At 41.3% G+C, this 24,408-nt stretch overlaps 1 protein-coding gene across 4 annotated transcripts in view; it reads right to left on the reverse strand.

Moving 5' to 3' along the window:
• Nucleotides 1–20,732: 20,732 nt before the first annotated feature.
• The window catches only part of CLTRN (collectrin, amino acid transport regulator), a 43,390-nt gene continuing 39,714 nt past the window's right edge, over nucleotides 20,733–24,408 (reverse strand). For all 4 annotated transcript variants that reach the window (XM_013059613.2, XM_013059612.2, XM_004758892.3 and 1 more), the window contains one exon: nucleotides 20,733–21,591. In XM_013059613.2, coding sequence (XP_012915067.1) covers nucleotides 21,435–21,591 — 157 coding nt within the window. In that variant the 3' untranslated portion in view covers nucleotides 20,733–21,434. The remainder of the gene's footprint in view (nucleotides 21,592–24,408) is intronic.

Consider the following 24,408-nt stretch of genomic DNA (forward strand, 5'->3'; position numbering starts at 1 on the left):
TTCTTAGTTATTGGATACACACTAATAAGACAGGAAGAGGTCTTGTGGATATCATCTGATAGGAGGCGGGGTAGAGGAAAGAAACAAACAGCCGATGACAACACTACGACTTTACAATAAGCAGGAAATGAGTACGGTGAGGGATGGCGTGGGGATGAAGGGGGGCCTCTGAGCAAAGACCCGAAGGAAGGGATGAAAGCCAAGTGGATATCTGAGGAAGATGGTTCCAGGCAGAGGGAGCAGCGAGTGCAAAGGGGATAGGAAGGTCTGAAGCACATCAGGGGCCTCCGTGTCTGGACCCTAGTGCATAAGGAGAGTGGGAGGGGTGGAGAGGAAAAGGAAGCTGGGGCCACACCAGGAGGGCAGGACAAATGACTGTAGAGCTTTGGCTTTTTTTAGTCTGAGTAATGTGGGGAGAACTTGGAGGGCTTCCAGCAGAGAAGTGATTCACTCTCATTGCTGATTAGAGAGCAGGCACCGAGGGGGGTTAGGGCTTGGGGGGGCGGGGGGGGGGCAGGGAGACCAGTCAGATTGCTACCACTGCAGTCCAGACAAGCAGGGTGAATTAAAAAAAAACTTAAGACGAGCTGTAACTCCAGTTTGGCTGCCCACCAAAAGGAAAATTCACCTCCCACTATCTTAGACTTTGTTGACAGAAGTATTAGGTGCAAAATAACTTAACATAACATAACATAACGAGCATGAAGCTCGTGTCAGAGGAACACAAGTGTAGAGAGACACAGGAGAGTATCCAGAGGAAAATAAACACGAGAGTGGATGGTTTAAAATAATGTTATTTGAAGCACAGTTCAGACCTGGAGGTAGAGACAGGGTGGACAGGTCTCCCCCATTACGGGCCTTCCATTTAAAAGAAGTCAGGTAGCGTAACAGACTCACTTTGCCCCTTGCTGGCTGTGTGACTTGAAGCAGGTAATGGTACCCCTGCACCTTGTTTCCCGATTTCAAAGCTGATGATAATAATACACCCACCTCATAGCATAGTGTGACTATTATACGAATTAGTACCTGAGAACATAGATCAGAATGCTGGGAACCTAGTAATAAAAGGCACCCAAAATGAGAGGAGCTGGGTAATAATTCGGCCACTCTGAGAAGTAAGAGAAACAAGAGAAGTGTCCATAGTACAGTTTTTGTCTAGAGGAAAACTGTCACATTCTCAGAATGAGTGGGCCCACAGAAGCAAAACGAAAATGTACTGATGTGATTGTACCAGTTGTGCGTTTTTAAACCATTGAACACAGAAATTTTTTTCTAAAATATATTCCATCCTAATTAGGATGTTGCCTGAGCATTTTTTTTTTTTTGGATGACTCAGTGTCATCATCTTGAATATGGTTTACTGACGAGGCTATAACGTGACAATGTCTTTAGGGCTTTGCATTAATGGCTCCGAAGAGCTTTACTGCTCTTAACTCTGCTGTCACTGCAGGTTCTGAGTCAGCTGTCACTTCTTGAAGAATCTACTTCTGTAACCCTGCCCACTACAAAGCCCCTCCCCGTTTGAACTGCTGTCTCCTAAAACCTAAATGGAAACCAGATAACTACCGAGTTAGTCAGAAAGCCCCTTCTCCACAGGCTCAGGGCTGAGGGTGTATCTGCACTGAGCGGGAGCAAAGTGCGTAGACTTTGAGATCGTATTTCCCTTACTGCTCTACTTTTCCTATACTTCCAACTGAGTCATCAATGGTGAGGTTGCCAACTAGCTACGGTGAAAACGTCTTCTAGTTCCCCAAGCCGAGAAGAAAACTTTGGTTAACTTCAAAGAGAAAAGGATGTTTCATGAAGTTTCCTGTCTTAAGATAGAGTAAAGTTCTCAACAGAAATAAGGAAGGGCATCTCGAACATAAAAAAGCATAGACAAATTTAAAACTCCACATGGCCAAAAATTATTTGCATTTGGTGCAATTGGTTTTGACCACATATTTATCATATGAAGTGGATTTATAAGTACTTTACAGAAAATAAATAACAAGTTGACTTTTTAGCCCAAAGGGAAACCAAAAACTCTTTCCTGTTTACATTTCTAGCTGCCCAGCACTCCCCTTTCCCTACAGATAGAGCAGAGATAATCTCCATTAACGAAAATGACAAATATTTTTAGTGGACAGGTTCAAACTTGTGAGGACAAGCTGTGGATTCCAGGAGGATTGTACTAATTATTACTGGTCTGAATTTATAATTATACAGTGTTTGCCTTCTCACCCAAATTTATTTCTACACCCAGACCATATGAAATAGCAGGCAACACTAGACCCATTGGTATACATTTACTTCTAGGGCCTTAGAAACAAAACTTGAGCCTTTATCCTGAGTGAAATGGGAATCCATGGTAGAGTTTGAACAGAGCAGTAACATGATCTCCCATTTGAAGAGAGTCATTGGCTGCTGTGTGGAGATGAGAATCCATAGGGGAAAAACCATAGACGGACACCAGTGTGGAGGTCATTCCAAGAATTCATGTGAAATAAGACAGTAGCTTGGTGGTGGCAGCAGAGCTCATTAGAAGGGTAGCTGGATTTTGAAGACATTTGGGAAAGCAGAGCCAACAGGATTTGCTAACGAAATGGGTGTAGGCTGAGAAAGAAAGACACAGTCAAGGATCACTCCAGGGTTTTTGGATTGACCAACTAGGAGAGCAAGAATGGACATCAATCTACATAGGGAAGATTGCAGGTAAAACAGTTTGGAAGGAAGACTAGGAGTCCAGTCAAGTTTGTGATATCTCACAGAAATTCAAGTAATGATGTTGAGAAGGCAGATATACAAATCCGTGGTTTGACAGAGAGGCTGGGGTGAAGATATGACTGGGAGAGCTATCCAGAGATGCTGCTCAAATATGTCTTTTCAGTTAAGACCAAGAGGCAAAGATCTTACTTCAGAATCCCAGTAATAAAGCAGGACTTAGTTCATACCTGAGGAGGAAAATACGTGGATAAATAGGGGAAAAAGTTACTCAAAACAAGCCCCGCCGCCCCCCAAAGAGCCATCTGTGGACTGAACAGAGAAATGATAAAAGGGAGTGTCAGTCTTTGGTTTTAAATCTAATTTGTCTGATATAAGGATTGCTACCCCAGCTTTCTTTTGATGTCCATTAACAATGATAAGTGGCTCTCCACCCCCTCACTTTCAATCTGGAGGTGACTTTGGGTCTGAAATAAGTCTCTTGTAGACAGCATCTTGAGGAGCCTTTTTTTTTTTTTAAGTCCAGTCTCATGCTCTGTGTCTATTGATTGGAACATTTAGTCCATTTACATTCAGAGTAATTATTGAAATATATAAATTTACTGCCATTGTATTATCTATAAAGTTACTGTTTCTATATATTGTCTCTGTTCCTTTCTAGTCTTTGTTATGTTTGGGCTCTCTCCGCTCAAAGGATCCCTCACATGGAATTTAAGAAAAAAACAGAGGATCATAGGGGAAAGGAGAGAAAAATAAAACAAGACAAAATGAAAAAGGGAGACAAACCATAAGAGACTCTTAACTCTAGGGAACAAATTGAGGGTTTCTGGAGGGGGGGGGTAATTGGGGGATGGGCATGAAGGAAGGCACGTGATATAATGAGCACGGGGTGTCACATGCAACTGAGGAATCTATCTCTGAAACTAATAATACACTATATGTTAATAAACTGAATTTCTTTTTTTTTTTTTTTTTTAAGAAAAGGGAGATTCAAAAACTTGGCCAGAACATCACATTTCTCCACTGGTTTAGAAATGTAGACACACCTCAGGAGCACGAGGTAGCGAGGTGAAGCAAGGTACAGGTTCAGAGAAGGCAGCTGACATCAGAGATACACAAAGTCAAATAGCGTACACCCAGCCAGGTCAAGCCTGAAACATTGACGGACATTCAAAGTACAGAAGACTCCTTTTGGAGCCAGTTCCTGCCTCTCAGCTAGAGTCTGAGGGTAACTGAAGACGCTTACACTTCACTTAATAGTTTCTAACTGTCTCTAAATATCTTAGAATAACATTTCATCCCCTTTGGGCTCTACCTCAGTCTCCAGATTGAGTATGAAAGCTGCGTTTTCTAATCCAACAAGCAATGTCCAATAGTCGTTGTCTTGTTGAGGACTATCAGGCTCATTTTGGAGATAACGCTCTGCTCCCTCCACATCTTCTAAGGGATTTGTTTGGTCTGGGCCATTAGTAGGGATAGTTATGGACTCCATCCCTAGGAGACTAGGAAAATCGGCTTAGACTAATCAAGATTTGCATCCGATTCATGTTGGAGAATGGTAGACATCCAGCTAAGGTTGGCTCTGCCTTTAGGAAGTGGGAGGGAATGTCTTTCATACAGGTAACAGACATAGTGCTTCTTCCACCCACAGCAGAAGGAGCTATTTGTGGGGACATTTTCCATAGAGATTTCATTCCAGCCATGAGTTTGGGTTCTTAATGAATTTTAGGAACAGAAGACAGAACTTGCAAAACCTTCCTGAACGATGCCTTGATCTAGATGGAGTTTCCATCTCAGTAATTAATATCATGCTGTTGCCCCTACCCACTGACTACATATGACATAACCAGGTGAGACCGGACAAGAGGAGGAAAAAGTCCTGATAGGAGAGGAAAGATATCTATCCAAACCACTACCCCAATTTTTGCAAGGATATAGGACCTCCCCCCAACAGTGTTAACAACTGTTGGCTCAATAAGTGAGAGGAATAAAAGAATGAAAAGCACATAGAACATACAATTTCTGGCTCATACATCTTGTATTTTGGGGAAATTTACTTGGACAAAGATGATGCGAATAAACTCTGATTTGTAAAATTATAAAACTTTTCATGATTTCAGGGAAACAGGACAGAGTGGCCCCAAGGAGTCATTGGTTAGGTGTTCTGCAGGACCTGAGCCTCTGAATCATAGAGACTAACACTACTAATTAACAATAATGATATCTAATCTAACCTTTGCTGAATGCTTATTGTGTGCCACCCAGAGTTTAACTGCTTTACACATGCTCCCTCATTTAATCCTCACAACGTGCCAAGAGGTAAGCAATTGCATCATCCTCGTTTCCTAGATGAGTAAACTGAGGCACAGAATTAAGATCACAAAGTTCAAAAGCAATCAAACAGGGATTTGAGCTTCAGCAGTCTGGCTTCAAGATCGGACTCTTTGGGGTCAGAAAGCGCGTTTTGTTTTGTTTTGTTTTGTTGTTGTTATTGTTGTTTAGAAAGCATATTTTGAAAGAATTCTTAACACAGGCATGGAAAAGAGAGACCGTCAAGGTACGAAGAAGCATAAAAGGTGTGGCTGGACGGCTCAAAAAATGGCCCCAGGATGTCATCAAACTCGCATCCGTCACGAACACAGTTTCTCTCCTTTTCTCTCTCTCCTTATCTTCATGATTTTCACTGAGGGGAGACCATGGGTACTCTGCCCTATCTTGTTAAAAAGCGAGGTTTTTCTCAGTAGGGTGAGTATCTTCAGGAACAGAGAATAATAATTAGAGATCATAGATTCAGAGATGACAACTTCAGATGGCATGGCGATAATTTTGTGCTCTTCAAAGCCAATCTTTGCCAGTGATATAAAGCAGTGGGTCTCAGCCAGGGCGATTCTGCCTCCCAGGACACAAATGGTAATATCTGAAGATATGTTGGGTGGCCGCTAAACATTGTACAATGTACAGGACAACTCCCCACAAATAAGAACTGTTTGGCCCCAAATGTCAAGTGCTGAGGTTTAGGGACCCTGATCTAGAGAATACTACGAACATGATGCTCTCAAGGACTAACGGTGTATGCGTGATTGCACCTCCCCAAATCTCAATGAGGGCCAAGCAGAATGAACAGTAAGTAGCAAAGCTCCAAGGCATTCAGGCACCAAGTGTCTGATCCTGTTTACGTGTATGTATGCACAGTGTGTATGCGCTGGTCTCAGCAGCAACTATGAGAAAGCGAGAAAAAATAAAGTGTAAAATACCAATCCGGTCAATTAGCTCTGTTTTGAATATCACAGGGGAGAGAACTGATACAAAATATTTTCTGTGTGTGCAAGGCACCAATGCATATCAGCTTGCTGACGCTTGCTGTGGGATTTGGCAAAGGTTCAGAGGAAACGGCAAGACTCCATACCATAATTAGGATTCTTTTTTGTTTTGTTTTTTGTGGTTTTTTAAGATTTTATTTATTTATTTGACAGACAGAGAGTTCAGAGGTAGAGAGGCAGGCAGAGAGAAAGAAGAGGAAGCAGGATCCCTGCTGAGCAGAGAGCCCGATGGGGGGGGGGGGGCTTGATCCCAGGACTCTGGGATCACGACCTGAACTGAAGGCAGAGGCTTTAACCAACTGAGCCACCCCGGCATCCCTCATAATTAGGATTCTTTTTTTGTTTATGTCTGGTATTTTTTTAATTTATTTTCAGCATAACAGTATTCATTATTTTTGCACCACACCCAGTGCTCCATGCAATCCGTGCCCTCTCTAATAGCCACCACCTGGCTCCCCCAACCTCCCACCCCCGCCCCTTCAAACCCCTCAGATTGTTTTTCAGAGTCCATAGTCTCTCATGGTTCCCCTCCCCTTCCAATTTCCCCCAACTCCCTTCTCCTCTCTAACTCCCCTTGTCCTCCATGCTATTTGTTATGCTCCACAAATAAGTGAAACCATATGATAACCGACTCTCTCTGCTTGACTTATTTCACTCAGCATAATCTCTTCCAGTCCCGCCCATGTTGCTACAAAAGTTGGGTGTTCATCCTTTCTGATAGAGGCATAATACTCTGTAGTGTATAAGGACCATATCTTCCTTATCCATTCATCTGTTGAAGGGCATCTTGGTAATTAGGATTCTTAAAAACAGATGAAAAGGGGGCACCTGGGTGGCTCAGTGGGTTAAAGCCACTGCCTTTGGTTCAGGTCATGATCTCAGGGTCCTGGGATCGAGCCCCACATCAGGCTCCCTGCTCATCAGGGAGCCTGCTTCCTCCTCTCTCTCTGCCTACTTGTGATCTGTCTGTCAAATAAACAAATAAAATCTTGAAAAAAAAACACCACCTATTAAAAAAAAAGATGAAAAGGATGTAGTACTTCTGCCTCGAAATTTGTTGACGTCAACACGTAGGACATATTGTCTAGATAACTCCCTCTCTACCAAGAAAAGAACAGGACAAAATGGGCTGAAAGAACACGTCAAAAGCTCATGTTTAGTCCTAAGGGAGAATCACTTGACAGTTGTAAACAGTGATACAGACTACTGAAGGGTGTTGTGTAATCTGTATCTGTGGAGGGTTTCGTGGGCTGAGGGTTTAAACATGGCCTTGACTGAGTAGGAGGACGTGGATGACCAGAGCTCCAGTCAAATGCCGCTCTGGGAAAAAGAAAAAAAGAATGCGAAGGAATAAAGAATGCCTACAGGACTTAGAGAACATCACTGGAGTCCCAGAAGGAGAAGAGAGGGAGAAAGCTTATTTAAAGAAGTAATGGCTGAGAGAGAGATTTAGATATCCAAGTTCCTGAAGCTAACAGGTCACTCCAATATTTTAGTCTAAAATGATCTTCTCCAAGACACATTATAATAAAATGGTCTAAAATCATAGACAAAGGGGAGTTCTTAAAATAGCAAGAGAAAAAAAAAAGCCTCTCCATACAACAGAGTCCCCATAAGGCTAAAAGTGTATTTCTCACCAGAAAGCTTTGCAGGTCAGGAGAGAATGAGATGGCGTATTTGAAGTGCTGAGAGAAAATTGGTTTACTCAGCGAAGCTGTCCTTCAGAAATGAAGGTGACATACAGACTTTCCCTAAGAAACAAAATCTGAGGGAGCTCATGGCCACTAGACCTGCCTTATAGATAATGTTGAGAGGAGTTCTTCAAGCCAAAACTTAAGGACTATGATTAGTCACATGAAAATATACAGCATACTGATAAAAACAAATATATAGTTAGACACAGAATACTCTAATACTGCCACATCAGGTGGGGTGTTAGCCACTTTACTATAAAGGTTAAAGGACAAAAATATTAAAAATAGCTATGGGGGGGACGCCTGAGTGGCTCAGTTGGTTAAGCATCTGCCTTCGGCTCAGGTCATGATCCCAGTGTCCTGGGATAGAGCCCCACGTCTAGTTGGGCTCTCTCCTTAGCAGGGAGCCTGCTTCTCCCTCTGCCTCTCCTTCCCTCCTCTCATGCTCTGTGTGTCAAATAAATAAATAAAATCTTAAAGAAATAAAAATAAAAATAGCTATAGCTACAATAATTTGTTAATGGATACCTAATACAACAAGATGTAAATTCAGACATCAAAAACATAAAAGGGGGAGAGTAAAAGGATAAAGGGTTTTTTTTTTTAGAAGATTTCATTTATTTACTTACTTGACAGAGAGAGACACAGCAAGAGAGAGAATGCGAGCACTGGGAGTGAGAGAGAGAGAAGCAGGCTCCCTGCTGAGCAGGGAGCCCCGATGCAGGGCCGGATCCCAGGACCCCCAGATGATGACCTGAGCCAAAGGCAGATGCTTAATGACTGACGCCCCAGTGATAGAGTTTTTATACGCAATTGAAGTTAAGTTGTTATCAGCCTATAAGATGTTTTATGTAATCCTCACAGTAACCAAAAAGCAAATACTTAACAGCAGATTCACAAAAGATAAAGAGAAGGGAATGAAAGCATATCACTGTGAAAAATGATCAGTTCTTAGAGAAAGAAAGCAAGAGAGAAAAAAAGGAAAAGGGGACTATGAAATAGCCAGAAAACCAGTAACAGGATGGCATTAGAGAGTCCTCACGTCCTGATAATTACTCCAAATGTCAATAGGTTGAATTCTCTAATGAAAAGATGTATAGTGGCTAAAAACCAAGACCCAACTATCTGCTGCCTACAAGACACTCACCTCAGCTTTAAGGACAAACATAGGTTTAAAGTGAAGGGATGGAAAAGATAATTCATGCAAGTGAAAACCAAGAGAGCCAGAGTAGCTATAGTTATATGAGACAACACAGATTTTAAATCAAGAGTGGTAAAAAGAGGGGCACCTGGGTGGCTCAGTCAGTTAAGCATCTGCCTTCAGCCTCAGGTCATGGTCCCAGGGTCCTGGAATGGAACCCCACATCGGGCTCCTTATCCAGCGGGAGCCTGCTTCTCCCTCTGCCTGCTACTCCCCCTGCTTGTGCTCTCTCTCCGTCAAATAAATGAATAAAATCTTTTTTTAAGTGGTAAAATGAGATAAAGAAGGTGGTTATATAATGCGGAACAGACCAATTCATCAAGAAGATACAACAACTGTAAAGCAAATACAGATCTGAAGGGAGAAACAGGCAACACTATAATAAAGTAAGGGGTTTTGATACTCCCCAGTTTTGACAATGGATAGATCATCTGGACAGAAAATCAACAAGGAAGCATTGGACTTGAACCATACTTTAGGTCAAATGGACCTAATAGACATACACAGAACATTCCATCCAAGAAAAGCAGAATATAGATTCTTCTCAAGTGCACATGGAACATTCTCCATGACAGATGATACAATAGGTCACAAAATTAGCCTTTGCAAATTTTAGAAGATTGAAATTATACCAACTATCTTTTCCAACCACAATGGTATGAAACTAGAAATCAGTAACAGGAGGAAAACTGGGAAATTCACAAATATGTGGAAATTAAACAATATACTTGCAGGGGTGCCTGGGTGGCTCAGTCAGTTAAGTGTCTGCCTTCAGCTTGGGTCATGATCCTGGGGTCCTGGGATCAAGCCCCATGTCTTCGGGCTCCCTGCTCAGTGGGGAGCCTGCTTCTCCTGTCCCTGTGCTGCTCCCTGCTTGTGGTTCTCTCTCTCATGCTCACTCTATCTTTCAAATACATAAATAAAATCTTTTAAAAAAAACCAATACACTGCTAAAGAACAAACAAGTCAAAAGAGAGATCAAAAAAATATCTTGAAACAAATGAAAATGGAAACATAACATACCACTATCTTTTTAAAGACATTTTTCCAAAGAAGACACACAAACAGCCAATAGGTACAATAGGTAGAAGGTGGTCCACATCACTCCGCATCAGAGAAATACAAATTATCACCTCCCACCTGTTAGAATGGCTGTGATGAAAAAAAAAAAAAAAAAAAAGACAAGCGATAACACGTGTTGGTGAGGAGGTAGAGAAAAGAGAACTTCACTGTTGGCGGAAATGTAAATTGGTGCAGTCCCCCTGAAAATCAGTATGAAGTTTCCTCCAAAAATTAGAAAATATAACTATCATATGATCCAGCAATGCCATTTCTGGGTACATATTCAAAGAAAATGAGAACAGGATCTCAAAGAGATACCAGCACCCCTGCGTTCATGGCAACATTATTCACTGAAACAACCTAAGTGTTTGTCCCCGGATAAACGGATAGGAAAAGATGTGGTATAAGTTCTGGGAATGTAAGGTGCAGTATGGTGACTATAGTTAACAAAACTGTATTATATATTTGGAAAGTTGCTAAGAGTAGATTTTATCAATTCTTACCACAAAAAGAAAACCTGTAACTATGTGAAGTGATGGGCATGGTAAAGTAACCTTAGCATGGTAATCATTTTTGCAATATATGCATATTCCAAATTATTACATTGTATACCTTAAATTTACACAAAGTTATATGTCAATTATATCACCATAAAGTTGGAAAACAAACAAAACCAAATGCTGCTCTAGGAATGAGCCCCAACCATAGCCCAACTGAGGCCTCCTTCCGCACCCCCGCTCCAACCACCCCAACTCCCACTCACTGTGTAAGGACCGGGGTTTAATAGGCGTCGTAGTCCCTCTTCCATTACCTCTCGAACAGCCTGATCCAATGGGCTCTCTGCTTGGCGGGGAGCATGCTTCTCTCTCTCCTGCTCCCCCTACCTGTGATCTCTCTCTCTCTCTCTCTCTGTCAAATCAATAAATAAAATCTTAAAAAAATAGAATGTAATAAAATTTCCAGTTTTGAAAAGCATCTAATCTGTGTAAGGTTCGGATTTCTCTTTATGCCACTGCACACGATACTGTATTTGGCTTGGACAAAGAGTAATCCTGGCAACAACACAGCATGTTATTCAGTAATGGGGTTTCAGGCACCCCCGTCCCAATTCCTGTCCTCCATTGTATACACAACTTGGTACTTCCAAGTTATTCCCGGAAGAGGGGCTGATGACAGAGTACATTTTAAATGAACATAAGTAAAAAGTAGAACAACATAATTAAAATAGGGAAACAAAAAGTATCAGTTGCTATAAAGTCTCCAACAACATATGAACATTTAAAAATGTTATATGGCTTTGGGCAATATATTCAAATTCATTTAGCCTCCATGTCTTCTTTTGTTAGGTAGGATTACTAATACTTGCTATTGGGTGAATAAGGAAAAGCACTAAAAATCAGTTAACAAAATGAATCCTGTGCATAAAACATTTATATTCTTTTTAAAAAGTGATATTGAAAAACCTCAATTTGTGTTCGCTAAGAAAAGAAAGATTTACTTAGGGAAAATATTTCACTGCGTGGATATTCATTTCCACACTGACCAAATCTTAGAAGTAAGATAACCCAGCTATCTGGAAGACACACAGATCTGGCAGGGAGGTGGTGAAAGGGAATACATAGATATGTGAGGCATCTATTGGGATTCTCAACACAAAGAGAGAACGAACTATGAAACTGAGAAAAACTGCCCAGGACACTGGTTTCTAGCCCCTACAACACCCTTGATTCCCCCAAAGGGCTCCAGTATTATCTTTGCTGAGGTTTCATCAATAGCATTTTATTTGCCAATGTACTGGAAAGGGGTATGTCAAAGCACTAGAGTAGAAACTAACCCGAGAGGATTTCTGCAATCACTGTACTACTGAAATGAACCCTGGTATTCCCCTTGATAGCTAAGCAGATGATAATCTAGCAAGTAAATACTATAATATAACATGAGCCTCAGTCAGCCTTGGAATGATGGCAGATTCTAACATTGACAAACCTCTGTCACTTTTGAGCAAGTAGATTGTAGTTTTTACGTTCATTGATTTAAATTCTCTTTAGTTCTTCAAAAAGCATGTTAGATTACCTGGAATTGTGCTACAGAAAACCTAAAAAGCTTATCATGTGAATGAATTGTTCCACTGCTGGCCTGTGGCCCTGTTCTCCCAGGGACCTTTGAGTCCTTGCTTTTAACAGCGCCACGTAATGAAAAAATTGGATGAGTGACTCATAGCCATATACCTGGCAGACAGATCACAGGCACCAATCCTCAATGTAAGAGAGTCTAAGTATCATTAGAATTTGACCAGATGCACAAAGTTCTACCATATTGACTAGTTAATTCAACAAAACAGCTTGTTCATCCGGTGAGATAGAATTTTTTTTTTTCTGAATTGATTGGGAAGACAGTTGATTCAATAAATGTCAACTAGTTCAATGACAGTCATAGACTAAAAGAATAAAAAAGAAATAATCATTTAAAAATGGGACGGGGGGGGCACCTGGGTGGCTCAGTGGGTTAAGCCTCTGCCTTCAGCTCAGGCCATGATCCCAGAATCCTGGGATGGAGCCCTGCATCGGGCTCTCTGCTCAGCAGGGAGCCTGCTTCCTCCTGACTCTCTGCCTGCCTCTCTGCCTACTTGTGAACTCTCTCTCTCTCTCTGTCAAATAAATAAATAAAATCTTTAAAAAAAAAGATAGTCAATATATACTTTGTAGGTTATATGTATTATATACTACCTCCTTACAATAAACTGAACTAGAAAATGAAAATGTTACTAAGAAAATCGTAAGGGAAAATACATAAATAGTACTATACTATAAAAAATCCACATATAAATGCAATGGACAATTCATCTATATTCCTACCAGCTGTCTCCCTACCGAATCTATGTGCGGTTGTGTCTTTCCAGATAGGTAGGTTATCCTTTTCTGAGATTCAGCCATTGTAGATATAAATATATATTTATATAGTAAAATATTTCCCTTAAGCAAACCCTGTTATTCCTCTTTATGGCTTCAAGTTGAGTAGTCTCAATATCAATTTTAAGAAATAAAAAATTTCACTCACAGAGCACATATTCTTTATTAATTTTGCTATTCTTATTATTTATTAATTCTGTTCTATCAATAACCTTTTGGGAAGAGAGGGCAAGTATTAGTTCCTTTTTAAAACTACTCTCTTTAGGGCGCCTGGGTGGCTCAGTGGGTTAAAACTTCTGCCTTCAACTCAGGTCATGATCCCAGGGTCCTGGAATTGAGCCCCACATCGGGCTCTTTGCTCAGCAGGGAGCCTGCTTCCCCCTCTCTCTCTGCCTGCCTCTTTGCCTACTTGTGATCTCTGTCAAATAAATAAATAAAAATTTTTAAAAATTACTCTCTTTACACTAAATGGAGACAACTTATTTCATGGGATTTCCTTCTCGCCACTTTTATGAATCCCTGCATACCGGGGACCACACAATTAGTTAATGGTGGTGTGAGGATTGGAATCTAGACCGCACTGGTAATATAGTGCCTATACCATGTATTAATCTACTCCCATTGAGATCTGGGACAGCATCTCATCACCAAACACTTGAATATTTCTGCATTCAATATTCTTAAATACAATAAATAAAGATCATGAAGAGCATTGTATCTGTTCAGCTCAGAGTTGCTTCCAAATGGTTTTCAGAGGGTTTTGGATTTGGGAGTTAGAATGGTCAAAGAGAGAGGAGGAGCAGGAAAACAAGACCCATATCACAGAAAAGTCAAGAACAAAGACTGTGTCAAAGAGGAGGGCAGGGTGCCCTATATTGTAAAATGATTCCAAGAAATTCAGGAGGGTGAGGACAAGGAAGCTGTGACTTTAACAACCAGAAATTCACTAGTGACTTTGAGGAAGCAGTTTCCTCCAGACTGCAGATGCCACACTGCAAAGAGTTAGGAAGCAAGTGGATGGTGGTGATGCCAAGATGGTGAATATAGACCTAATTTTTTAAAAAGATTTTATTTATTTATTTATTTATTTGACAGACAGAGATCACAAGCAGGCAGACAGGCGGCCAGAGAGAGAGAAGAGGAAGCAGGCTCCCCACTGAGCAGAAGCCTTAACCTACTGAGCCACCCCAGTGCCCCTATAGACCTAATTTTGAATGAGCCAGGATCAATATCCTTTAAAGGTCTCCAGAGTATCTTTGAATTCCTTGTACTAGACTAATTCCATATGCTTTCTTATTCTTCCATTAAAACCTGTTTTTCGGGGCACCTGGGTGGCTCAGCAGGTTAAAGCCTCTGCCTTTGGCTCAGGTCATGATCCCAAGGTCCTGAAATCGAGCCCCACATCGGGCTCTCTGCTCAGTGGGGAGCCTGCTTCCCCTTCTCCCTCTGCCTGCCTCTCTGCCTACTTGTGATCTCTGTCTGTCAAATAAATAAAATCTTTAAAACCTGTTTTTCTTCAAGCACTAACAAAATATGGTCAAAGCTAGTTCTTATTAAATCTTCTGTTTTCATTAAATTACTGGCATTATAAGTTTGTCTTCTAATATTTTATATCATAAATGTGTACTACTTAAGCTATATTATGGGTTAGTATGTTCCTATGAGCTGGCCTGAGAGCTGTCTTACCACACATGACACATACTTACATGGGGATCATCTTTCCTAAAGTCCAAGGAACTGGCTAGCAAACTAATAGCTTGAGCCATAGGAAAACTGCCATTTTTGTAAATCAAAAATGATTGCATAGAAGAAATTTTATCTGATTCAACCTTATAAGTTTTCAAATGCAACTATCATAGAAACTGAACGTTGCCACAATAATTCATTGTTCACTAATTATGATGGGCTATGAATTAAGGGTTTAGGACAACAAATGGGAATCCAGGGAGTGGCTAAGACATTAGTCTTAGGGGTGCCTGGGTGGCTCAGTGGGTTAAGCCTCTGCCTTTGGCTCAGGTCATGGTCTCATGGCACAGGTCATGGTCTCAGGGTCCTGGGATCGAGCCCCGCATCGGGCTCTCTGCTCAGCAGGGAGACTGCTTCCCCCCTCTCTCTCTGCCTGCCTCTCTGCCTACTTGCGATCTCTCTCTCCCTGTCAAATAAACAAATAAAATCTTTTTTAAAAGGAAAATTAGCCTTAATTGAACTTTTGCTAAATTTTGCATATAATGGACACTTGTTCACTGTACCAAGACACCTACCTGACAGTGGCACATCTAGCTTGCCTGTCCATGGTGGGTAGTATTCCCCTTTGTTCTATGCCATGCCCAGGAGCTCATGATCCACCTTTTCCAATGGTCTTCGTTATGACCTAGCCCTGTTGTTCTGGGACCTCCTTTCATATTGGGTCAAAAGACATCCAACACTTGGGAGAAAAAAAAAAAAACTAGGATCACTCTCTGGGTCTGAATAAATGTTTCCCTTCATCCAATACCCCACACCCATATTATTATTATATAATCACTAATTTTCAAAAAAAATGTAAGTGACATCAAAGAGTAACTCTGGAAAAATTGTATCTAGGGACACAGCTTTCATTTTGTTACTGGCAAAATTCTCCCCTACTGCCCAGTACACTGGCACCAACCATTTGTAGCCTGCTATTGCCCCCACTGTGCTATAATAAAAAAGAAACTAATGTTATGCTATGATGGTTCTTATTCTGTATGAATAACTTAGATAAAGTTTTTCTCAAACAATGCTATAAAAATGAAGAGCAAAATAATTCAATAAATAACAACCAGAAACCATTCATTCATTCATTCAACCCCAAATCCCCTAAAATATAATGGTATTCTTTCTTTTTTTTAAGATTTTATTTACTTGACAGACAGAGATCACAAGTAGGCAGAGAGGCAGGCAGAGAGAGAGAGAGAGAGAGAGAGAGAGAGGAGGAAGCAGGCTCCCTCCTGAGCAGAGACCCCAATGCGGGGCTTGATTCCACAATCCTGAGATCATGACCTGAGCCGAAGGCAGAGGCTTTAACCCACTGAGCCACCCAGGTGCCCCATTAGAATGGTATTCTTAGTAATAGGCTTAATGTTGCAATAAATAATGAATGGGTCCCTTCTAAAATATTCTTCTTTTGTTTACATTTCCTGAACTAGCATGGTATTTTACATAAAGTGGACATGGATAAGTTCTTGAGGCAGAAAGGAAGGAGCGAAGGAAAGATAGCAAGAAAGAAAGCGGAAAATCTTCCTAGCATTTGCTTATGTAATCAAGTTAACTAGACATGCAATATTTTTTATGAAGAAAAATAAGATGTAAAGTGGGAGATAAAATATTATCTTACAGGGTCCCATGAATTTGAAAAAAAGGACTGGGAATTTGGACTCTTAAGGGATTTTTTACTCTTTTTGGTTCTTAACCTGTGTTCTCTCCCATTCTTTGTTCTTATCCAGGAATGATAAATATGTGTATTTCACTTAATGATGTTCATATCTGGAATCTGATCAAGGATCTTTTGAAATGCAGGAACTCACTGCATTCATTTTTTTAAAAATATTTATTTGAGAGAGAAAGAGAAAGCATGAACTGGGGTGGGGCAGAGGGAGACAGAGGACCCCAAACAGACTCCACGCTGAGCAGAGCATAAGAAGGAGCTTGATCCCAGGACCCCGAGATCATGACCCAAACTGAAACCAAGAGTTGGCCACTCAACTGACTGAGCCACTCAGGCACCCCCGCATTCTTTAATATAGTGATGTTTGGGGGCACCTGGGTAGATCAGTCGGTTGTGTCTGACTCTTGGTTTCAGCATGAGTCATGGGATCGAGCCCCACCTCGGGCTCCATGCTTAGTGGGGAGTCTGTCTGTCCCTCTCCCTCTGCTCCTCCCCCAACTCATAGTCTCTCTCTCTCAAATAAATCAATCTTTAAAAAACAATATAGTGATGCTTGTAGTAGTTAGTCCTTGTGGAAAACATGGAAGGTGAAACTACACCAAAAAAAAAAAAAAAAAAAAAAAAAAAAAAACCTACGAAAGTTACACACATTTACATTTCTTCTATGAAACAAATCCAGATATAACCATCCCATCTAATTTTTTCTTAAATGACTCATTTTTCAGACATTTCTTTTTCCAGTTTCATCACAGTTTTTATTAAGGACTTGGAGAGTGGGATGACAGCTATATTTCCACTTACTTTACACCATTTTATTTCCAGTACATATCACCTCACAATGTGCTCCCTTGTGACACATTATGGGATCATTAAATTAAAAATGAAAGGTGTGGTTGATGACTGACTGCTCTCTAATTACCCAGAGTGTTTGTCAAAGGCAGTAGGCAGAAGGCATAAAACCCCACTTTGCTGTTATATTGACTGTCAAGTTTATAGCACATTTCTGCTAGCACAGAAAACTTCCCCAATAAGGATACCTACTGGAGTAGACCTTTGCAAGTGAAATCAGTGCCCTCAGTATTAGGATAAACCATGAAGACAATGATCTAGTGATCAGACTGGTTCATCCCATGTTTTCAAAATAAGAAGCCTATCTGGGATCAGTGTTTCTCCACCTGTTGTCTCCCCATTATTGTGACTTTTTAGACATCTTTTCCTAATAGCTCATCCAGAAAATGTTGATACCATAGATACACTTTTTATCTGTTTATGTATTGTGGTCCTTTGGAGGAGTATAAGCCATTGTGACATCTAAACTTTTTTCCTCCCCAGTAAGAACAATTTCCACCGTCTTGAGAATGCATGTCTTGGATTATGCTTGCTAGTACACACTAAATTCTGATGATGTCTCACCGATTCTATATGCAAAGCTACCCTATTCCGGAGTACACAACTCAAGAAAACGTAAGCTAGAAAATTGTTCTTTAGCAAATCATCTATTGCCAATAGAGAGAATAAATCTCCTTCTTCTCCTAAAAATGAGGAAGCCCTATTAATATTAAAGAACACATGGTTCCCAAAATGGTGTCCAAATCAAAAATCTCATACCCACAATTTCAAACTCTTCCATGTACAGGGAGAGGGACAGACTTTGCTCTCAGAAAGGAAAAGACTATGAGCTTGCAACAGCTACCATCTCATTTACTTATTTATCAGCACACATTTATTGAGCTCTATAGACTTTCAGCTCTGTGAGGGCAGGGATTGTGTTTGATTTTGCTCACCCTTGTAGAATAAAGGACAGAAAGGAGCGAGGAAGGAAGAAGACAAGGTGCTATGCTTCATGACTTGAACACTGCCTCCAAGAAAATTCTATTTAGTGTGAAGATACAGAGATATAAAAAATAAATGTAGTAAAATATTATAATTTTCATTAAAAAGGTACCTAGCTATGGTGAGGTTACAAAGTAGTGGTTAATTCTATCTTGTTATAGGTCGAGGGAAGTGAAGTAGGTTATGAGAATGTTCAGGAAGACAGTGTACTAGGAATCCTCTTGCCTGTATGGTCTCTTTCCTCCATAAAAACACATTTAAATATAACATAACTCTGGCACAGCAAGATGAGTATAATTATCTGGGCAGTCTAAGAACACATAGCTGGGAGTTCCAGCAAAGACCTCCAGTAGGGGCAAGATGTGTAAGTGAGAGAAAGGCTAAGGACAAGCTGAGAAAGTGGCTGAGACAGAGAAAGGCGTAGAGAGGACAGCTTGTTCGATGGCCTGCACGTGAGAGAAAGGTGGAGGTCCAACTACAGCAGGTCCTGCCTGTGTTTAAAAAAAGTCTGGCTTTCTCCTAAAGATAATAAACCACCATTTAAAAGCATCTATGTGGGGCACCTGGGTGGCTCAGTGGGTTAAGCCTCTGCCTTCAGCTCAGGTTATGATCCCAGGGTCCTGGGATCGAGCCCCTCATTGGGTTCTCTGCTCTGCAGGGAGCCTGCTTCTCCCTCTCTCTCTGCCTGCCTCTCTGCTTACTTGTGATCTCTCTCTCTCTTTCTCTCTCTCTGTCAAATAAATAAAATCTTAAAAAAAAATAAAAATAAAAGCATCTATGTTATGGGTGCCTGGGTGGCTCACTTGGTTAAGTGACTGCCTTCAACTCAGGTCATGATCCCCGGGTCCTGGGATCGAGTTCCACATCAGGCTCTCCCTGCTCTTTGGGGAGGCTGCTTCTCCCTCTCCCTGCCACTCCTCCTGCTTATGCTCTCTTTCTCAAATAAGTAAATAAGTAAACTCTTAAAAAACAAAAAAGCATCTATGCTAGGAACCAACAGGAACAAGTTTATATTTTGGATATTTATTTAGGCTACATTACAGCCAATGGACTGAAGAGGGTATGGTGGATATTCTGGGGGTCTGCCAGGTCCCCTCTTCAAGTTCCATGCACCCATCCCCAGCTTCTGGAAACACGGCTTTTGAAGGCTCACAGCTGATTCCTTTGATGGGAGTTGCCCTCTGCAACAGGGGAACTACCTTTGCCAAGAGCAGACACTCCCCCAAGAGCACCCCTGGCCTTGACGGCTCATGTGGAGATACAAAGGCTCAGCCACCTTATCTCAGTCAGGGACAACCTCAGCTCCTAAGCTTCCTGAAGGACTGGCTGAAGCCTCTGTTGTAATCATGCTGCTGGTCCCGTCTCCCTCCGCCTAATCCTACTCTATTAGTTTCCTATAGCAGCGTAACACCTTCCTGCAAACTCAGTGGCTTAAAAAACACACATTTATCATCTCACAGTGTCCATGGGTCAGGAGTCTGGGCGCATCCCAACTGGGTCCTCTCCTCAGGCTGCAATCAAAGCGCTGACCAGACTGTATTCTCATCTGGAGACAGTCTGACTGGGGAAAAATCCACTTCTGAGCTCACTTTAGTGGTTGACAGAGTTCATTTCCCTGTGGTTGAAGGACTGAGGACCCCCACTTCTGGCTGGCTGTTGTTCAGAGGCTGTCTTCAGTGCTGAGAGGCCACCAACAATTCCTAGAGGCTGCTCACATTCTCTTCCACGTAGGCTTTTCCAACATGGCCATTTACTTAATCAAGCCAGCAAGCAGAGTCTCTAGAACAAGTCTGCTGGCAAACAGACTCAGAGGTAATACAAAGTAATTGCAGGAGTAACATCTCTTCATCTTTGCTGTATTCCATGCAGAAGCAAGTCCCAGGTGCCATCCTCACTCCCGGAGAGGGGTTACGTAAAGGTGTGAACACTGGGAGATGGCAGACATCTTGGAATCTATTTGCCACACCCGCCTTCCTCACTTCTTACAAGTGTATCTCTTCAGAGCAGAGCACGCCCCAGTGAACCTTCTGCCTGCAACTACCTATCTTGGGGTCTGTGTCTGGGGAGCAACACTGCGGCAGGAAAGGGAGTTAGTAACTGTTGCTGTAACATCAACTATGAGTGAAAGCAGTAGGAGATTGAGCAGCAAAGTTTCTTTTTATTCATAAATGTATAATTTATTATTACAGATTAGAATAGCCATGGCCTATCTGGAAATAAAATGAAGTCTACGAACTACAAGATGTCTTTTTTTTTAAAATGATACACTTTATTTTTTTTAAAGATTTTCTTTATTTATTTGACAGACAGAGATCACAAGTAGGCAGAGAGGCAGGCAGAGAGAGAGGGGAGGAAGCAGGCTCCTTGCTGAGCAGAGAGCCCGATGCGGGGCTCGATCCCAGGACCCTGGGATCATGACCTGAGCCGAAGGCAGAGGCTTTAACCCACTGAGCCACCCAGCTGCCCCTACAAGATGTCTTCAAGCAAGGATACACACAACAAAAATAATTCAATTCTAGGGTTGCAGAACAGATTACACAAAACTAATAAAAATTAGGCTTCCTAATTTCCACAGTATGAAAATAAATCTCAGACCACAATCAGTCGCATAATTAAAAAGAGATGATTAGCGCTTTATTAAATTCACAGAGGTTGTTGTTTTACAAATTGCAGAAACAGTCAACCAACAGGGCTGACTTACCAGAGAATGATAGAGAATAAGTAAGTATTGGTATGGTCATAAGATGAAATTCCATCTTGGATACTGTCACTCCCATTGTCATCATTCATAACCCAATCATATTTTATTCTTCCTTAGTTAGTCATATACAGAATGATATGAACAATATTCAAAAAGGATCCATCTTCAAAGATTTTTACACCATATTATGGGTATTCTCCACTGGAAAAATCTCCCTCCGTAGGTCTTCACACACACATATATATATACACACATGTATATACATATATATACATCTGTATATATATGTAGTAGCCTGACCTTATTTCCAGCAATGTTCAACACTAATGCACCTTTAAACCAATAAGTAAAGGCACCACGTGGCTATACCTATACATCGTGTTGTCAGAGAAATACTTTAGAATATTTTGAGTAGTCAACAGCTTAGGATTCCAGTGGTCTTCATGGGTATAAATGACAGCCTTTCACTTTCATGCACATGCAGAATTTCTTAGGAAAGAAGAATGATGAAATAAAATAGATGATCTGTCCTTGATAATTTATAATGCTCAGCAGTGGCACAGAAACAAGTGTTGAGTTTCCTGGGGAAGCAAAACAGGAGCCCTTCAGAGAGGGGTGAGCCGCTCATCCTCTGTCATGAAGGCATCGTTAATGTGCCCTCCCTTTGTGTCCAAAGGATCGCAGGGGATGCCATTCTCAATTGTGATCATGTTTTCACACTTGTCTTCAGTGTCATCCACTTCGGATGGTCCTTTGCTCTTCCTAAATGCACATAAAAAGAATGATTGGGGTCTAGAAGCAGAAAGCCTGGTCTTCTGCACAAACATGGAGAGCAAGAGAGGAAACTTAGAATGATGAAATAACTGAGGAGATTCCATATTTTCCAAATAAGTTGCAAAGATGATAAAGACCTAATGGGGTGAAAAGCTGCTGTAAGATAAGAAGTCTGCATGGAAGATATATATACATATATATGTATATCCGAACAAGTGGTTTCACTTGGAATACTAAAATAAATATATATGAACATGTATATGAGTGAATATATACATGTATATGAATGAAAGTATTTGGGTACACACATACACACCAATACACATTCACTAACACATACTGCACAAAGGAATGTGAAGAAAACGTATGGCAAATTGGCAAGTCAAAGTATTTAGCTCTAGGAGAACAACTTAACTAAAATTGAATTTTAAAAAAGCATGAAATTTCTCTCACATGATTTGACAAATAGTCTGCAAATGTTGAGTGAAAATCAAATTGAAATGAGGTATCAGGAAGCAAACTCACATTCCTTTGTAGAAAAGAAGCAAGCATTATAAACTGCAGGTATCAGCCTGGCTCTACTTACTACAAAATAGTTGTCTTCATTTGTTAAGTTGGGTTTTTGGAACTCAGAACACATTTTACTAATTACATTACACCTCATAGCTAAAACTGCAGGTCATTCAAAAAAAAAAAAAACACGAAAAACAAAAACAAAAAACCTCTATATGACAGTATAAATCTTTGAGTTCCTCATTCTCAGATTCTTTGTAGACTCTGCACCCTTAATAAAAGGAGTGTGAAACTCTGCAGCTTTGAATTCAAAGGGTCTTCCTGTCTTTTGTGAAAGACCGAGTCACTGAGTCAATTATGCTAAATAAGAGATTAAGGTTGTGGCATCATGGAGGCATGGTTTTGGGCATAAGGCTCCCAGACTTGCTAGAGATTCTTTTGTCCCAGGAACCTGTGGAGACTTCGGAGAGGCAGACCTGAATGGATCACACCCACCGCTGGAATGGGGGGCACTGCTGTGGTGACCAGGATGGACTCCCACCACTATGGAAGTCCCTCGAACCTTGGTGAGTCTCTGGTGAGTGACGAGGTGGTAAAGATGCCCCAGAGATGACTGAGGTAGAGTTTCCTATTAGTACTGCATGAGAGTCCATTTTAACGTGCTTTAGAGAATACGGTGAGAGGAAGGGAGAGGAAAGAAAGACCTCTTAGTCACACACAGGAATGACAGCTATTATAAGACAGAGTAACAGAAATAGAAAATCACCACTATAATAATAATTGATTCTAATGAGGCTCATAATGGATACTCAACCACTGAATAAGAGGTGATTTGGTAACAGGGTATTCAACTGGCATTCTATGACCATCAATCATATCACTTCCATTCACAGTACCCAACACTCACTGAATAACTATGTTTTGACTGACTACTCTGTGTTCAAATAGACACAGTCCTTGTCCTAAAGTGAAAAGAAAGGACTTAACAATGGGGACAAACTCCAAATTTCACTCATCCTCCCTCCCATTTTTTATGGGTTATAAAAAGAAGTGATGATTCAGAGGAGATGAAGCCCCAGTAACAAATGCGCATTTATAAATTATCATCAAAAAATGTCTAGTTCGGGGCGCCTGGGTGGCTCAGTGGGTTGAAGCCTCTGCCTTCGGTTAAGGTTATGATCCCAGGGTCCTTCGATCGATCGAGCCCCGCATCAGGTTCTCTGCTCAGCAGGGAGCCTGCTTCTCCCCCTCCCCTCTCTCTGCCTGCCTGTCTGCCTACTTGTGACCTCTGTCTGTCAAATAAAGAAAAATATTTTCTAAAAAATGTCTAGTTCGTGCAATTTCCCCCACACTCACTCCTCACTGGGCTTGGAGGGAATAAGAATTCTCCATAACAATAAACAGATTTTAAACAGTCAACTCTTACTCTAAAATTTGTGTAGGTAAGTATGAAATTCACATCACAAAAATCTTAGTGGATGGGGCGCCTGGGTGGCTCAGTGGGTTAAGCCACTGCCTTCGGCTCAGGTCATGATCTCGGGGTCCTGGGATCGAGTCCCACATGAAGCTCTCTGCTCGGCGGGGAGCCTGCTTCTCTCTCTCTCTCTCTCTCTCTCTCTCTACCTGCCTGCCTCTCCATCTACTTGTGATCCCTCTTTGTCAAATAAATAAATAAAATCTTAAAAAAAAAATCTTAGGGGATGGAGCATTCTACAGGAGGTGGCTATGCAATGGAAGTCTTCGAAATAGACATGGCCAGTGTCTACCTGTCAGTTCCCTCAGCTAAGAAAGTGCTTTTATAGAGTTAGATGAAAAATCACAGGGAGCTGGACACTTGCAGATCACCACAAGGAATCTCGCCTTCCACTCCCCGCCATAAAGGAGAACTAATCCATTAGGCCTCACAAAGGAATTGGCGAAGAACTAAAAAGAAAGATGTAAAGTAAAACAGACAAGGACAAGTTCATCTTCTTGAGAAGAAGGATTTCTCAACCAAAAAGTTTCTGGGCAAAACGGCTGTGGAAATGTATCTAATGGAGCTGTGCCGATGGCGAATGCGGTACACATTGTGCTTCTGTGACCTTGGATCCAGTCGTTCAGCGTCTTGGCCTTGCCCGGCTTCACAAACTGCAGTGTCAGGACTGCGCTGGCGGGACACGATAAGCAGCTACCGGTTATCTAACAGCAATGCAGGGCTTTGTCACGTTTCATAGTACACACGGTAATAAACGGGTTCACTGCCTCTGCATTGCTCTTACTAACAATAATAAAACTTAACTATGTTTCTGGACC

The sequence above is a fragment of the Mustela putorius genome, unplaced genomic scaffold, assembly GCF_011764305.1.
Source record: "Mustela putorius furo isolate JIRA1106 unplaced genomic scaffold, ASM1176430v1.1 tig00003836_pilon_pilon_pilon, whole genome shotgun sequence".
NCBI classification, from domain to species: Eukaryota; Metazoa; Chordata; class Mammalia; order Carnivora; family Mustelidae; genus Mustela; species Mustela putorius.